Source organism: Dermacentor albipictus, chromosome 3, assembly GCF_038994185.2.
Source record: "Dermacentor albipictus isolate Rhodes 1998 colony chromosome 3, USDA_Dalb.pri_finalv2, whole genome shotgun sequence".
Taxonomy (NCBI): Eukaryota; Metazoa; Arthropoda; class Arachnida; order Ixodida; family Ixodidae; genus Dermacentor; species Dermacentor albipictus.
In genome coordinates, this window is record NC_091823.1 from 64,349,072 (window position 1) to 64,367,106 (window position 18,035).

Sequence of the window (18,035 nt, forward strand, 5' to 3'; positions counted from 1 at the left end):
GCACAATATCATCATCATAGAAGGAAGCAGAGGCCTGTCCATACAGTTTCTCACTATTGAGGGAGAGCTCCACCACTGAAAAGCTGGTGCCACCATCGAAGTGACATGGTATTAGGGATCTCCATGTTGGCTGTTTCGGAAGCAGCGAAGTGAGCTCAAAGTGAAAGTTTAAAGTCCCACCTGCACTTCCGTTCTGATTAAGTGGGGAGGTTTTTCCCGCTTCAGGTGTGCGCCCGACAACACTTGAAAGCCCTATAATAATAGGTAGTGGCTGCCTTTGAGGGTGTCCAACTTGGTAGGCTACTGGTCGGTGCCACAGTCCTGGACGTACACAGTGGAGTCCGGTGTCAGTGTTCACACGTACCCGCACGAGAAGAAGCTGCATGAAGCTTGGATTGCAAAAATTAGAGCCATCAAGGAGCCATCGACTACAACTCGAGTGTGCAGCAAGCACTTCCACGAGGAAGATTTCTGATATGGCGTCGGGGCTGCGACATTCAGTGAGTAGCAGAAAGCGTGCCCTGAGATGCTAGCCTGCATGCGCTGCTCAGCTAATGTCATCAAGCTTTGGTCTGTGAACTTGTTGATGCTAGGTACTGGCAAGTTTACTGGAGTGGAAAGGAACGGTAAAAAGCACATAAAAAAGAGCATGGCAAATGTTCATGCTTGTGTAGCACCAAACAATGAAATTTACTGGATTAAGAAAATGAAGCAGCGGGTAATTGCTCGCTGAGAAGACTGATCATGCAGTGTGATGCAACTTGAAAAATAATGATATTGAAACTTCCAATACTTTAGAAAAAAAAAGATTGAATTGTCCCGACGGCACATCACAGATTGCCGTTGTACGCATCAAATTCCCTACTTATAACAAAATTAGTTTTGAACAGCTGTGATAGTGTCCATGCAACAATGGTTGTTTGTGGACCATCAAATACCCATATGCTGTGGCCTTTGGCAAACTTCGTGGTTTGCCAAAGGAGCATGTCACATTCTAAGATTAAAGCTAAGCTTTTTCAATGTTTATAGATCATAGCAGGGCTTTGCAAAAGAGCTGTTGCGATCAGAATCGCACATTGTACATAGTTAAAAATGGTATTAGCAAATGAAGTCGAATGTGGTACACAATGAGAGCCACCACTTCAATGGCTGATGGAAGGTTTATTGATGCAAAAGTTTTGCATCGAGCTTGGGTTGCTGCACTAGTTCTGTGAAATAATCACTGACGCAAACGCAAAACCCTGTTTACGTCTCACGCATGTGCAATGGCATTGACACTATTGGATTTTTTTTTCTTACGGCTGCAAAACCTTTGCCCTATTCGAAAACTTTCTAATGTGAATGGCATGACATAAGTATATTTTGTGATGTTATGTTCATTGCAGGCACGTGCACTGATCAGTCTTGCTCACCGTGAGCCTTTGCGCACAAGCCGTGACTGTCGTACTGCATTGCATCCTTGGTTAATAAACACACGTTTGTTGATTATCTATCTGTGGTGCCTCCTCTGTGCCTTATCGATGAACCCGGCCGTAGCACCCTTTGCGCGTTGTGATGTGGAGGAGCGTCGCGTCCTTTCCTAACCGTACTTGTAGGGTGAGCCTTGCGCAAACCCATCTTTACAACATATTGACCATGTCAGTTAAAATTTCCATGGTATATGGTAAATGCACTTGCATTGGACCCTGCGCTAAAGGTGCTTGCTGCTGCACCAGATCGGCTTTTTGCTTGCGCCAGGACCTGCACCGAAAGGTGAAATGGATGTTCCACCACTGAAAGGGCCGTCTGTGTCATCAATTCCAGTTGATGCAATTCCTATACCCACTGCTGACAAAGGGAACGGTGACGAAAGCGGCGTCTATTTGCGAAGATGCCAGTTAGTCACGGGAAGGCTCGCAGGTCGTGTCGCATACACATGTTCATGCACACAGATTCACGCTTTGCACATGCAGTTCGGAACTTTCTGTCAATCTGCAAACTTCTATGTGCGATTGTAGTAGTTGCCAGCTTCGATGGTTGTTGAAAACACGTATGTATGATCTCGGAACATATCGCTAGTTAGCCACTAAGCATATTAGTGGCAAGCTTCCCACAACGGCTTGTGGAAAGCTTTCCAGTCACATCGGCCAACATCCAATTTTCGCCATGGCACACTGCCTTGGCCGTTGGGCCTAATCGGTAGTGCTTCAAAAGGTCATCAGGTATCAGTGACAAAGGTTACGGTTTTACGCCAAATCAACTGTTATCCATTCGCAGAGAACAGTCAACACACAGGAAGCCAACAAACCACCTTCCAACAAAAGCAAGTGTATGGGATGCTACAAACATTATTCTCCACCACCATCACCTTTGCGAAACACCGTACGGAGGCACCTCGCCTTGGTGCCATTCGTAGTCTCTTGTCGAGCTTCTAGCATTGTTATTGAGCGTAATCCACATTTTGTCTAGTGTGGTAAAGCATATCAAAGCACATTCGTCATTTGTAATGCACATAAGACGTTTGCCATAAGACTTTTTGTCTTGTGCCTGATGGCGCAAATTGTCCTAGCACATTCGCAATTTTATGTTGCTGTTGGCTTTGTGTCTTGCTTTTCTACGGAGCAGCACTTACTGATTGCACAATAATAACAACCTTTGAGCAATGGCTGCACATTACTGCTGTCCTGCTCCAAGTGTTGCCAAAAAGACCAATCTATTCTGCTAATTAATACTTTAATTACTCAAATGAATTGCTACATCGCTGTCAACTGCATCATCACCGAGTAGTGCTTACGAGAAGCATTTGTGCCGGAATCAATGTTGCCCCTCATTTGTGTGTGACTGGTTATAAACAGTTTCAAATAACCACTGCAGTGCAGTAAAAACTCATTAAAAAAAAAAGCACTCCAATTACAGAGTAGAGTAGGGGGCACTGGCTGCTCTTTCCATATGGCCTCTGAGCATTGCTCTGTTATAGTGCATCTGTGCGTCAGCAGCCTCGCTGCCTTGTTTCCTCGTTTTGCATGTGCTGTACACTCGTGAGTGCTGTTCAAGTGGTTCAAGTTTCACACCTTGGTGCATCGGTGTTGCTGCACCCTTTTCGTTGATTGCATTGCTGTGCTGAACTGCCTGCGTAGGCTATGAAAGAAGGAGAGGTTGCACAATCCCAGGATGCTCGACCAGTAGTGGCGACCATGCCTCTCAATCATTGTCAGGGAAACTCATTACTTGCAGTGGCATTTTCTTCAGCGGTGTAAACAACTCAGCGTGGTGTGTCTTCATGTAATTTGTTACCATGGTAACAGAATCAGCAGAACCCCGGAGTCCGTGAACATTGAGCAGTCAACTGCAGAATGCAAACTTACTTCCTCTATGTAGGCTTTAAGTTTTTACCATTGGTAACGAGAGGTTACATCAGTGGGTAAAATAAATGGAAGCAGGAGATTCACAAAAATCGAATTGGGGACATGTATTTTTTATGTGTTAGCATTCTTAGAGTCCCTCACGCATTTTCCGGAGGCTATGTATCTATGTTTGTATGTTTATATCTATGCATGTTTGTTGGCATTTAACCATTTTCCTGTCTACTTGGATCACTGGATAGTTAATGGTCGAATGGGTAGCACATTGGGCTGCTATGCTGTGGGAACAGGGTTCGAAACCAACTGTCAGCACAACTTGTGTCACTGAGTACGTATGTGGAAATGCGTGCACATGTGCACGCCACTCTTCAACGAACTTCTTTCACAAGAATCGTTGCAGATGCGGTACTGGGTAGGTACTGCTTTTCAAAGAAACTCGTTGAAGCTGGCTTCGAGCGCTGGGTGTGTGCCAGTCGATCTGTGCTAGCCTTCAATGAACCTCTTTGATGCCAACTTGGGTCACAGGGTGTGTGCAATTAGGTGTGCGCCACTCTTCAATGAATGTCTTTGACATAAACTTGGCTAACAGTAATGCCTACAATGACCGCTCTGCAACAACAAAAAATATTTCTTAAATTTACTTAAATTTCTCAGATGCTGAGTGGAATCAAACTCTCATGACGAGTTTGTCAAGGACAGCAAGTTAATATAAACAAATTAAACTGTATTAGAAAGCAACCAAACCACATAAAAATCAATTAACATTCTTCAGTTGAATATACCATATAACCCAGTCTCTGTCTCGTTAGTTTCACCATCACAAGAATCCGTCGTGTATAATCACCAATTAAAAAAATTGCCAATGCTTTAGCAGGCTGTGTTATAAATGCACTGGATGCATGCCACTTTTCATTGAACATCTTTCATACCAACAATTTATCAAGCTGTGTCATGAATGCACTGGGTATCTGCTGCTCTTTAATGAACCTCTTGCCAACTTGAGTCACTGAATATGTGGTATTATGTCTGCAGCAAGCGAAGGAACAATTTTCAGCGTTTGCAGGCACCGGCGCGTCACGCCTCTTGTCTCAGAAGTCACACGCAAGCTTTTTGGCAGCACCACTAGATGGCACAGTGTGTCCGGAAGGAATCATGAGAGAGGATCCCGGTTGTCGCATGATGCGTTTTTCAGTGTTCGCCACGCACAGGCCACGCGCAGGTTTCGCGGCACCAGCATTAGATAGCGGCGAGTGTTCTTAGGAAAGCACGAAAGGGGAATCCCACTGCAGTACACACCTTGTACTTAAGTTGGTTCAATGGTGGCAATACATTTTTGCTATATTGATATACAATGCTAACGCATTATCATCGACAATCATCTTGAGGTGGGTTCTGCCACAATTTTTTTCTTTGAGATTTCTAGGCCAGGACCCCATTTGTTGCTGCTTTTGTTGCATTTATCTCTCCATCTGTCATTCTACACAAACCATGACTCAAAACAGTGCCTTGAAGAAGTGTAAACCAGGTAAATGTGCCCTGAGCGCTTGATTTCAACCAACCAAATGTAATGCGCTCGTCAGATCACTCCAGAGCGCTCAAATTGCCGGCCAAGTGCATCGTAAGTCTCGTGCACATTCTAAGCCTAGTTAAATCTGGCTGGATGTGCCGGTTCAGGTCTCTAAAGCTCTGTAGTTCACAACTTTTTCACTCGTGTTTCTGTGTGCCAGGTGATAACAAAGTTCATCCGCAAGTGCAAGGTGTATGAAGAGAGCTGGGTACACGACCAGATGATGGGGAGGGTTGTGCCCCTAGAAGTGAGCCTGCTGACCACGCTCAGCCACCCCAACATTGTGCGGGTGTTGGATGTCTTCGAGAACAGCTCCCACTTCCAGATGGTCATGGAACGTCATGGGGCTGGCATGGATCTCTTTGAGTTCATTGACAGGGCACCGTGCCTTGATGAGCCCCTTTCCTCGTACATCTTCAGGCAGGTATGTGAAATTCTTGACAACTCAGCAGTTATCTGCGGCACTATATCTCATGACAACATGGTCTCGTGACCTTTTTTTGTTTCGTCAAATCACTTACACTCGATGCGATAGCTTGATAGCACAACTTTCTCTAATAAATACCAATATTACCAGGTTTGCAATAAATAGGAACTTCATTTTACCCAAAATGCATACTAATTATGGTAAGCAGAGCATCCCATTTTTTGTCTGTCGCATTCTGGAACACACTGCCAATAGATATAAAAACACTTAAAATTCACGAATTCAAGAAACAACTAAAAGAATATATTGTCGAATACTGATGCCTAGTTCATACTCGCAACCATTCTTTTAGGGTGCCTTCATTTCATTTTCATTGTCACACCATTAGGTTTTTTGATGTCCTTGCCATGCATATATATTTGAGTTCGCAAATTATGCTGTGTACGTCATGTCATTTACGCTCTTAATTTATTAGTGTTCAAAGAGATTATGCTACAGTGCTTCTTTATATGACTCTTATTTATGCACATTTAATTCTTCAATTATGCTATTTATACTAAGACCTGTAATTCTTCCTTGTTAACAATTTGTTGAAACTGCTGTAATCTATGTTTTATTACGTTTAGTTTGTAAAGGAGGTCCCATTGCAGTCTTCGACTTCCGGACCTCCTTCTGTATATTAACATCCTGTAATCTTTCTTATCATCACAATAAAACCAATTCTGATTCTGAGTATTGTTCACCTGGTAACAACCATATTATTATGATTGCAGTTATCACAATTACTGCTAGCAATGACAGTAATTGTTATGAAGTAGTACTACTTCCTTTGCAAGCTGCAGCAAGTTAATGATGAGCAGAACTAGTCACAATCATCCAGATGAAACATTATATTATTTCTTGAATTCTTGGTCCAGGAAAACAAACATGAGAATGTGCCCTCTCTTTGCTAGTAATGTTGACTTGTTTGTTGCATGACGGCTTTGGAGTCCGCCTTGTAACATTTACTGGAAAAGTTCTTCACCATTCATTACAAGTTCAGCAGAATCTGGTGACATCGGCAGAAATTAAGCCTGTGTCATTGTCATTGCCTTATCTAGGCTTGTCACCTAAAGATACCTGTAAGGAGAGCACCACCATGATTTAAGGCTCAAATGAACTCAAGAGATGGTTTGAGCTTCATATATCCCCACGACCTGTAACTTAGTGTGTGGATGTATGAGGATGTGCCCTTAATTAAAAGGGTCTGTGTGAAAGTACAAAACAAACATTTGTTTTGTTTGTATATTCATCTATACTTCTGCCATCACTGCAGCTTTTCAAAAATTTATTGTGGAAGAGCATTCCCTAATTCTCTCAGAATATTAGTTCTGTGTAACAAACTTAATTCATTTCACCTATTTAAGTTTTTGTCAACAATTTTAATAAAAAAAAGAAAGAAGATAAAGCATCAGAAGTGCAGATGAAAGAAATATTGAAACTGCAGCTTCCAGCATTTGCATTGAAGTACAATGGTGCTGGCTATTGAAATTTCTTCATTTGTAATTTTAATGTATTGTACTTGTGACTAGATGTGTCACATTATCACTTACCATTTTATGGTTAGCTCTTCCCTTTTGTTTTAAGACTGTGCATTGCATTGTGCAACCTTGTTTTTGTTTAAACCTCTGATTCTGTCAGGTGGCAAGTGCCCTGTCATATCTGCATGGCCTGCACATTCTACATCGTGATGTCAAGGACGAGAACATCATTATCGATGAGCATTTCAAAGTGAAGCTTATTGACTTTGGCTCTGCTGCATTTATGGCTCCTGACCGCCACTTCACCACCTTCTGCGGCACCGTAGAGTACTGCAGCCCTGAGGTACTGTCTTGTATGACGCATGCTTGCAAGGTAGCCTTCCTAAAGGTTTTTCTGCAGGCAACAACTGGGCTTCCAGTTGTGCCTGTTTCATCCGACAGACAACTGCCAGTCAATTTTAGTCGAATGCTTACCTTCAAATACTGTATTGCAATACACCTTGATTTGAGCAAAAAGCAAAACAAAAAATCTACCTGCAGCTTTTGGTTCTGATAACCCAGTTAGGTCATTTTCTAGTACAAAAGGTACAGGGCGCTTTGACAGTTGACAAGATTGAGGACTTGCATGTCGTGTACATCTTCAAACTCTGTTTAACATGCAGGCTTGGCTGAGTTGATTGGACATGATTAACTAAACAGGGCAGAGGTAGAATGTGGACAATAGAAAGAGAAGGATGAAAACACAGCTCTAACTTGCAACTGGTTTATTCTTTTTAGTGGTATGCGAATACTCTAATCATTCACTGAATCGAATAGTGAATGTTCAAATAATTCAATTTGCGAATGGAAGATCTACTATTTTTTTTTTAAATATATATTCAATGTAGAGACTCGTGTAGTGCTGCATGTCATGTTTGCCACGGAGAGCCTCATGCTTGATGCCACGGAAGTGAACGCCTCACTTTCTTGTTTTTGGTGCAAAAGTAGTGTCAGGTGTTCCGTAGATAGGTGGCCCTGGCTGCTGCAGTCGTAGACTTTGCTTCTGTGACTGCTTCAGCCCTACTGCATGCTCTCCTCGACGTTGGCTTGATGCGGAGATCGCACACACAGAGCCTGAATGCTGCCATTCGCCTCTTCTTGGTTCCAAAGTTCGTCTAGATTGACAAGACTGATCGAAACAATAATGCAACATGGACAAAAGGAACGGCAACAAAAATCACGTAATCAAAAAATTTGAAATGTATGAAGATCGGGCCGATTAGCTGCAGGGAGGCATGCAGATTGTGTTGGATACACCGAGATGAACTGAAAGGGTCCCTGAAATGGTTTGTACAGATTTTGTAGACACATAGGGTACAGCTGCAGTAAAACATTTGCACCGCAATTTAGGAGAAGCATCTCATTTTAAGAGAGCTACAGACAATTACAAGTTACCTCCCTCCCTAGACATGCTTTTTCTCCTCAACTTGTTTGCTGAGTGATCGGGACTAAGCTCAACTTTCACTGGCTCTGCGTCATGATGTGGCCTCATGTTGTATATTTCCTGTTGCCATGGAGCCACTGCGCGAAGGCTCTCCAACCTCTACGCTAGCAGCCTGGCCGTTGATCCCCAGCGAGAGCTATTGAAGCAGCGTGCACTGCGAGCGTTCTATCGCAGCGCCGAGCGTGTTTGTATTCTGGTAACCACAGGCGAGCTGGGTGTTTTGGCGGATGTAAACCAAAACCCCTCCATACTACTACCGCTGTGACGAAGGGGCTGTAGCGCCTACGTGAGTGACCTGCACGGTGTAGCCACCTTTTGGTGCAGAGCTTACCCAGCCAAAACACAGAGCTAACATGGCTATAACCAAATGTAAAACATTTTAAACATTTAAAAAGGACAACATGTTCATGATTATGCTCATGCCAAAAATTTACACCAGCAGCAAACACCAGTGGCAAAAGTAAAATGCACTTAGTTACTGTTATATTAGCTGTATTTGGTTGCGTTCTATGCTACTAGGTGTCTTCACCGTGTGGGGCATTGAAGTTGGTGCCTTTGCTCATTTAGTAAGACACCCAGTCCGTTTGCACTTACTCGAATACCGGACATGCTAAAACTCTATACTGTGGCTGTAATCCTCCGGCATAACATGACGACCGCAAATACGTAGATGCTGGTGCCGATCGGATACTGACAGCTCAATGCACTGCAGCCACTCTGCTTGCATGTTGCCTTGCACACAGTGTCGCAGCTTGGCATTTCGCCGATCACTGGATTTGCAGCCCACAACGTAACAAGGAAGATCCACGGTGCTCGCAAAACGCAAGCTTGAGACCAACACTAACCACGCAGCTTGTGTGAACACGGAGAACATTGTAACACAAGCAGACGACACTTACTGTCTGTCGGAAGTGCTTGAGTGTAGTGATAAATTGTTGTGTATTCTCTTTCTGTTGCCTTTCTTTTTATGAAAACAAATTAACCAACATTTAAACTATTACAAACAACATTTGCTCACCATAAAGTTGGAAAAATTATTGATGATGCAACCTAGGTAGCCAATCGGATAGCTTGCCGAACATGCATCACATGCACCAGCTATGTAGATTGTAACAGGGCAGCTGAAAACTCAGGGAAAAGGTTCCACTGCGATCGGTAGAGATGCACTTTATTAAAACCTTATACTAAATTAGACGCTCTACATGGAGCACTTAATTGCATCACTTAATGATTAGAAGGACCTACCCTAAAGACTCGGTATGTTTGACACAGTCGTCAAAATCATTTCAGGGTCCTTTTGATGCTGCTTCAACAGCCGTCAATCCATCAATCTAGCCCATACGTGTGGTCTCGGAACTAGTCACTGATGAACCACCTGTGCAAACATTCCGTGATGACTTGTGGCCCATTAGCGCATTGGCCAGTGGCAAATTTTCCTCTAGGCCATGCTGCTGAGCCATTCATCCTAATTGGTGTTGCTTCGTCAGGCATCGGCAACTAAAGTTATGGTTTGGTGCCAAATCGACATGTATCTGTTCTCAGTAGTTGCGCGATACTTGGAAAGCCAACAGACCGTCTCAAGAACTAAAGTGAGTACATGGGATGGGAACAGAGTTAGCTCACAGCTGCCATCTTTGTGACACGCTGTACGGTGGCCTCTCATTCTCCAACACCATTCGCAGATGCACCTCGGTCTTTTTTAATGTGTTAGCATTCTTTGAGTACTTCACATACTTTTTGGAGGCTATCTATGTACATTTGTTTTTATCCAACCATTTTCCCACCTACCTGGGTCACGGGGTAGTCAGTGGTCACACGGGTAGTGCATTGGGCTGCTGTGCTAAGGTAACAGGGCTCGAAAGCAACCATAGGACCACCCTGGGTCACTGAGTATGTGGCACTGTGAACACATGTGCTGCTCTTCAACAAACCTCTCTCACACCGACATCGGTCACTATCGACGCGGAACTGGGTAGGTGCTGCTGTTCGAAGGAACTCTTTGACGCCAGCTTGGAGTACTGCATTTGTGCCACTCGCTATGTGCCAGTAGGTGTGTGGCGCTCTTCAATGACCCTCTAGCCCACTTCGGTCACTGAAACGCTTCTCGTTTCGAATGCCACGTGTGGACTTCTCAGCAGCACAACTTGATGGTGCAGCTCTAGATGGCACTGAGTGTTCATAGGGCAGCACGAATAAGGAGTGCCACTGCAGTACATGCCTCATACATACCGTGTTTATTCGAATCTAGGCCAATAGTTTTATTCAAATACAGTAAAACCTCGTTATAATGAAGTTGAAGGGGGGTCGTTATTACTTCGTTATAAGCATTGGTTCATTATAGCCACTATCCATTTCTATCCACAATTAGCAAGCAAGAGAGGATGTACCCACCGCCAAATCTCGCAGCAGCCCGCCACGCAAAAAAGAAAAGGGCCGTTGCAGGGAAAAGAACAAGCGAAAAAAAAAAAGACAGCGAGGAATTGCTACTTTATTCACGCCAAACACCTCATCACTGATCGATCAACAGCACACCAGCTGGCGGCGCACTTCGCAGAAAAAAGTCCTTGATAGATTTTTTGCCGTGTCTTCTTCAGGCGAATGATGGCTTTCTCAGCTGCAGCCGCTCTTTTGATTTGTAAGCATTGTAAGCAAAATTTGTAAGCATTACATTTTATGAAACATTTCCTTATATTCAATATTCAATTCGATATTTGACTTTTTTTATTTGATGTTATATTAATATGTTATTAGTATTATTATATCAATACATTACCCTTATTCTTTTTTTTATTAGACTATGACTATAGAATAAAATATTACTAAGTACAACGAAAAAGGATTGTTTTATGTTAATTGTATTAAAGATTCTGTTCCAAAAAGAATAAACCACTTGGAAGTCATTATCCTGGAAGTTAGTACCTTGGAAGTCAGCACCGTGTTTTCACCCCTTTCTTTCATCCAAGTTATACTCTTGCAGTGTTAGTTTGATTGTTATAATAGTTTATACTTCGATGCTATTAGCTGCATGATCTAGGAAATATTTTTGTTATTAACTTCAACAGATCAGAGACCTACAGATTAGACTAAATTAGTAAACGCTTCCTCCCACTGCCTTTCTTCTTTCTTCGGTTTCAGGTCTTGCAGGGCAACCCATATGCTGGACCCGAACTGGAGATGTGGGCGCTGGGCGTGACCCTGTACACGCTCATATTTGGGGAGAACCCATTTTTTGATGTAGAAGAAACAATTGCAGCAATGCTCAAGCCACCCTATGCAACTTCTAGAGGTGAGGAAAGGCTCTGCAACCTGCATGCGATCTTCTCAAACATTGTTGGAATGCCCCAACCTTGCAGCCTATGGTGCACCTTACTGAAGTACCCACAGCACACTGCACCATTCTACAGCTTTTGATGAGGTGTGGATGGTGCCAAGCATTTAGAAAAAAACAAAAACCTTTGTGGTTTCACCGAAGGTCGAAGCATCGAAAGCAATATCGAAGTATTAGGATATTGCATGACGTGAGGCTCTTAGTTTTATGGGCTGTACGAGCTGCAGTAAATGTTCACTTGTTAACTAAGCACGTGGTGTCACATGCGCAAGGAAGTGCGAAGAGAGTTCACTCAATGAACGTGAGCCCTCACAGTTGCACAACTCTGGTGTGATGAGAAGTGCCAGCCAGTTGGGAGTGTGCACGCTTGTCCTAAGGTGAATGTTCTGTGCTGTCACTCCATTGAAGTGGTATTCACTCAGGGGATCCCTCAGCCTGGGGGGGGGGGGGGGGAATGCCTCATTCACGCTTTGATATTTAGGATAGTACGTCTCGAGTTAGATCATTACAATTGTCTAATTAAATTTCAGTAAAGAAAAAATTACTGGCATCTACTCCACTGTACTGTAAACAATATGCACTAGGTTTTCTTAGAGTAATGCATTGCTCTTTTTAAAAATCTTGGTGCATGTTAATTAATTGGGACACTTCGTATATTTATGACCTTTGCATGCAACTGACAATGTTCCAATCCCCACTGAATGTTGTAAATTATTTTTTTTTTTTTCCTGAGTCATTAGCACTGCTTACTAAAAAGAAAAGCAATACTGAGACACAACATTCACATTCATTCCACACGCCATTGATAAAAAGTCTCTGCCGAAGGGTTCACTGAAGTCTATAGGTTTTTTTCATGGTCCAGAAAGCACGCAAAGCAATTTGAAGCATGAACATACATCAACATATTCATTCTCTAGGCATAGGCTATCCATACCTCTAGAAATAATTTTTAATTGGCTACCTCCATCTCTTTCAAGAATATAATAAACTTTGTCCAGTGTGTATACTTAAATATATTGTGTATGTGCATCATACTTACAGCAGACATTTAAAACAATGTTGAAGTGAAAAAATACAGTTGAGGCAGCCACCGCTAGTGCTTCTAATGCGCGGGTCTTCCTATTGTCAGTATTTGCATAAATAAAACGAAAGAATGAATTAAAAGCCATGCGCGTCCGCGCCAACAGTGATGCAGTAAGCTATTCGCCTCAATAAAATTTTAAGTGATAAGGTAGAGGCAAGTCAAAAGAATTTACTGCAGCTATGAATAAATAAAGCCTCAAATGATGTGGGTGACAAAGCTCTTGTAATGGCATTTTAGGTGTGTGTAGGTGGGGGGGGCTCTGGAGGGTAGGGCGGAGCCCCCCCCCTAGTCTGCGCCTATGCCGTCAGGCGTGCCATTCCTTAATAAAGCGAATAGCTTTCTTGAAGCGTTCGGCTATTCGCTTACGTTGACAATCATCGTCTATTTCTGCACATATTTCTTTTTTGTACACTTTTTGCAACCAAACCACTGCTACCCACCCATAGGTTCCTCTGTTGCCGTCATCTTTCAGCAGCCAGTGCCTGCTTATGCTTGTTTATTCTCGAGTTCCCCATGAACACAACTGGAACATGCCTGGCACGAGCACTGAGGTGCTGCTTGGACAGGACATGGCTTAGTGAAACTCTTTTGATGCTTCCCTCATGTGGGTTATTTTCCCCCAATGTGGTAAAGTGCTTGTGCACTGTTTGTCTTGCAAAGTTGCTGTGTAAAATCATTTCGCCAAATGGAACGGAAGACTGGACAGACTGATTGGCTAGTTGGTACAGTAAAACCTCGTTAAACCGTACCCGCTTAAACAGTAGTTTCGGTTTAAAAGTAGTAAAGTCAATTCCCCGACTCAGCGGCCATTGAACATAATGTATTTTGTATCCGCATAAACCGTACCAGCTTATTGCGTACGCATCGGTTAAAACGTAGCGTTTCCACTTTTCGTCGCGGAAACACGGCGGCGCGTCGTCTCCATCGGGCAGCCCGGCAGAACAACAAGCCTCCGAGATCGGTACAACGGCCTCCAAGCGCCCTGTGCGTTTGCACGTGAAGCCGCATCAACATCAACATCATTTCAACGCCGCATGGACGCCGTGCCAGAAAGCGTTGTGGCGTCGTGCAAGCGAGGACTCGCGTCATGCCGAAGCTAGGATAAAAAAGACGCCGGGTGCTCAGCATAGAAGAAAAATTAGACATCGTCCGTGCTACCGAACGTGACACGAAGAAGTCGGCGCTGGCCCGCGACATGGATGTGCTGTTGACTACAGTGTGTGGCATTTGGAATGCGAAGTTGCTCGGCAGCGCTGCTGCGACCGCGAAGAGATGTCGGCTACGAGGTTCGACTTTTCACCATCGTTGCCGCTGTTGCCGAAGTGTCAACTAGCGACAGTGATGAGGACGACACGGAAAGCGACAGCACGGGCTATTCAGGCCCGACAGTGGCAGAAGCTGCGCGTTACGTCAGCCTCATGAATGCGATCGTCGCAAGGAGAACAGGGGCGCGAAAACGTAACTATTCCAAACGAAAAGTTTTCCGAACTCCGGCACGCGGCAATGAAAAAGGCGCCCCGGGACTTATGCAGCACTACTGCGCGCGTGCACGGAGAATACGTAACGCCAACGAGGAATCTGCCGTGCGAGTGTTTGCCGAGAGGAGGGGGGCTGGTTGAGAAGCTGGCACGCAGCTTCAGTAAGTTTGAGTCCGCTGTCGTGCTAGGCCGCCGCGACATCAAACGAAAATAACACTTACGTCCCGCAAAGTGAATAAATACTGCATGTTTTTTCCCCTTTCATTGCACTCTCTCTGAGTTCCGTTCTCGACAGGTAAGTGGGCGATCTCATGCTATTTCGCTTAAACAGTACTACCGTTTAGTACGTACTTTTTCCGAGCTCCGGCCGACTACGGTTTAACGAGGTTTCACTGTATTGTATTAGTACATGGTGTGTAGCGCTAATGGGGCACGCAAGGCAAGAAGACGTAGATAATACAGCTCCATGTTGTCTTCATCTTCTTTGTCGTCTTGCATGCCCCATTCTTACTAATACACACGTAATGAGAGAAAGAGTTTGTGGCTGTCTATAGATGCATTCTAGGGGAGTAAAAAAAAAATTGTTGGACGGACGTCAGGTAAATGGAGGTTTTAGCTGTGGCTTACTTCAACTTGTGTGTATCTCGGTTAACAAGGATACTGAGTGTTTCCAGGCTATATGACAGGCATTGCAATGGGTGTATGTGTTCCTGCTTTGTCCTGGTGCAGACCTCTGGGAGCTGATTTCATGGCTCCTTCATCCTGACCCACGGCAGCGCTGCACTCTGGCTGAGGCCGAGCGCCACTCGTGGACCACCCAGCCTGTTTGCCCCGAGAGCTACCGCTTCGAAGATGTTGTCCATGCCAGTGAGAGACTTCTTTTTAACTTGGTGCCGCTGCTTCTCTTTAACTTGTTGCAACAGCGCAGCAGTGATAATGCAACACCATTGCTCAGCTACATCCTCTCTATTTGCATGGCAACATTCGTAGATATTATAGGCATAGGTAACTACAATATTGAGATAGAGAATTTAATGAAGAGAGAATGAGGAGATATAATGCTATGCTGCAATATATGTAGTAAAACCTTATTACCTGAAGCAGGCTAGGTGACTAGTTGTTTCCCTGTTTCAAAGGGGATGCCAATAGATATCATAATCATCATCATCATATGCACGCTGTTTAGATGTTGCCTCTTTGACAGCTTTAAAGTGGGAACAACATGGTGGTTGCCTTTCTTTGTAATTGTAAAGGGTCCCACAAAAGTCTTCAAAAAGGGTTGAAGGATGCTCACTTACCTGTTGCATTTCTGGGCACACGGGATTTTTTTTTTCCGCATGCTCACAATCAAAGGATTGTGGACCAGGGTTTCGGCAAGCGGAAAAAAGAAAACCCAAACAAGAACTGTCTTTGCACGTAACTTGAAACTAAACACTGCAGTTCAGGTTTAGTATTGCGAGCGTTAAGAATGCATTAATCAGTTTCAGGTATGTCAGTTTGAGTTGAGTTGCCAGGTAATTTGTTTTTTTAGCAAAACCTTTCCTCGGCATACTTTACACCACAGTTGCACCTCTCTGTTCTCAGAAGTAGTGCTCAATTCATAGCCAATTTGATTTAGCATGTTTTTTGCCTTGGTCTTTAAGGGAACGCTTATAGAAATGTGTAGATCTCATCAATAGAGAAAGCGGTTGATGCACTATCATTTAAATGCAGCATGGTGCAATAAACAACAGTGCAACAAATTTTTGACCCTCTTTGCAGGTCATTCAGTTGTTACTGTTAACAGCTGCCTTTGCTTTAGTTGGCACCGATACTTTTGGTTCATGATTTGCAATTTCTTGGTAGAATAACAGCTGATTCAGCAAACCTATTACTGCCTTTCATTTTACATCAGTTAACCTCAAAAAATTGATTATGGTAATAAGTCTGTCTTGAAAAGCATTGGAGAGCCCCTTTAAAGAGACGCTGAAGAGATGCCCTAAATAGGTTTAGACTGATAAACTGCTCTGTGCAAACTCTGTTTCCATTAATTTTCTTATAAGTCTCTGACTGGAAGTAAAAATGGAAGTCAAAGTTCAGTTTTTTTTAATTCCACACCAGAATCCCAATGCCGTATGTCATTTTCTCTTAGCGCTTTCTTGAATACTCGGTCCCTTTCGCTTAACACTCTGTCTTCGCTTCAATGCATTATTTATTTATTTATTTGAAGATACCCTCAGGGTACATACGGATGAAGAGGAGGGGCAAGGACATAATAGAATACAACATAAAAAAACATAGTCTTGGAAAAAGATACAAAGTTAGGAGGCTACAATAAAAAACAAAAGAAGCTCAAACAACAGTTGACTAAATACAAAAGCATTTTACAGTACAAAAAGTGATTCATTGAATGGAACTTATACGAAAACAGCAGGAAAACAAGAAGTGAATAAATGTAAATAAGCAAATAAAGAAAGTCAGCACCTTCTAACACCCTTTGATTCATTTAGAACAGTATTTGATTAATCTAGAAAAAAAATTTGCTTGTTTTGACTGATAAAAAATAACTAGGCCCGATCAGGTGTCATCAAAATAAGACATTGCAGCAAGCTGACACAGGAACTTGAAGGGGGCATCGTCATCTGTCTTTCGTTTTGACATATTTTCTGGGTCGTCAAGTCTACTGTCAGAGTAGGAGTGACTTTATTGGTACTATTAGAAAAGTGTAATTTACTAATACAGCTTGACCTTTCTTCTTGTTAGTGTCCCTTTAATGTTCAGAGGGAATTTTTTTCTCTACATCGTTTCTTTTGCATGTAACATGACAGTCCTCTGGCATGTATTTGGTCTGTGTAATTTCTCACTGTGTTCCTTTCTTTAGTAGCAAAGCTACTGTTCTACAGCAGGTACCCCAGCTTTGCACGCCTCATGGTTTCCGATGATGCTGTGGCCATAACATACCACGTGTACAACATAACTTGTGCCAAAATTTTAAAATATGCAAGTGCTACATAGCTGGACAGAACCAAGGCAATGTTGCTTGCTATTGCTTGGAGCAAGTCAGACTGTTTTGTATTTGGCTAATTACATTATCAGTTATTATTCATTAAGCAACTTTATTAAGTACAGTTAAACCTCGATATAACAAACCTTGATTTACCGAACTTTGCGATGTAACGAACTATTTTCATTTCCCGATCTTAGTTGCATTGAAAATCATGTATTTATTTTTCGTAATTTAACGAAACAACTTTGTGACACAGTTTTGATTTAACGAAGTTTTCGGCCCTTTCAATCATGTATGGCTAGTAAACCTAACAAAGAAAAAACTATATCTGCTGAGGCAAAGGGCATTTCAAGCATCCTTCTGCATGAAAAGTTTGAACGGCAAAACCGCTGTCATAGCGCAGGAAACACCGTTTTGCCATTTGTTGTGTTGGTAAATAGCCAACACAACACACGGAGGAACACACGGGCTTATGATTCCTTCTGTGCAAAAGGGATGGGGAAGGTGCGAACGCTTGGTAACGTGATCAAACACGTGTTGAGAAGGAGGGGGAGCAGGAACACGCGCTTATCTGCCTTGTCCTCCTCAGGTGCGTCCGTGCGCTGGCCATGCACTGTATTGATCTTGTATGCAATCTCTCCACGGCAAGCCGAAATGGATGGTACCTTCACGTGCATTTTGTTGTTCCCGCATGTCTGGTGTTGGCAGTTGCATAATCTCAAGTTTCCGAGATACAGTACGGAGTGCTCGCTCGCACTGCGACTGCGAGTTCGTGGTCATCGAGTGGGATCTGTTAATGTTTGTTGCCTGAGAGCGCGTGA

General features: G+C 43.3%; 1 protein-coding gene across 4 annotated transcripts in view; it reads left to right on the plus strand.

The window, feature by feature from the left end:
• Positions 1 to 18,035, plus strand: part of Pask (PAS kinase) — an 85,223-nt gene that overhangs the window by 62,324 nt on the left and 4,864 nt on the right. For all 4 annotated transcript variants that reach the window (XM_065436481.2, XM_065436482.2, XM_065436483.2 and 1 more), the window contains 4 exons: positions 5,069 to 5,332; positions 7,016 to 7,198; positions 11,474 to 11,624; positions 14,958 to 15,095. In XM_065436481.2, coding sequence (XP_065292553.2) covers positions 5,069 to 5,332; positions 7,016 to 7,198; positions 11,474 to 11,624; positions 14,958 to 15,095 — 736 coding nt within the window. The remainder of the gene's footprint in view (positions 1 to 5,068; positions 5,333 to 7,015; positions 7,199 to 11,473; positions 11,625 to 14,957; positions 15,096 to 18,035) is intronic.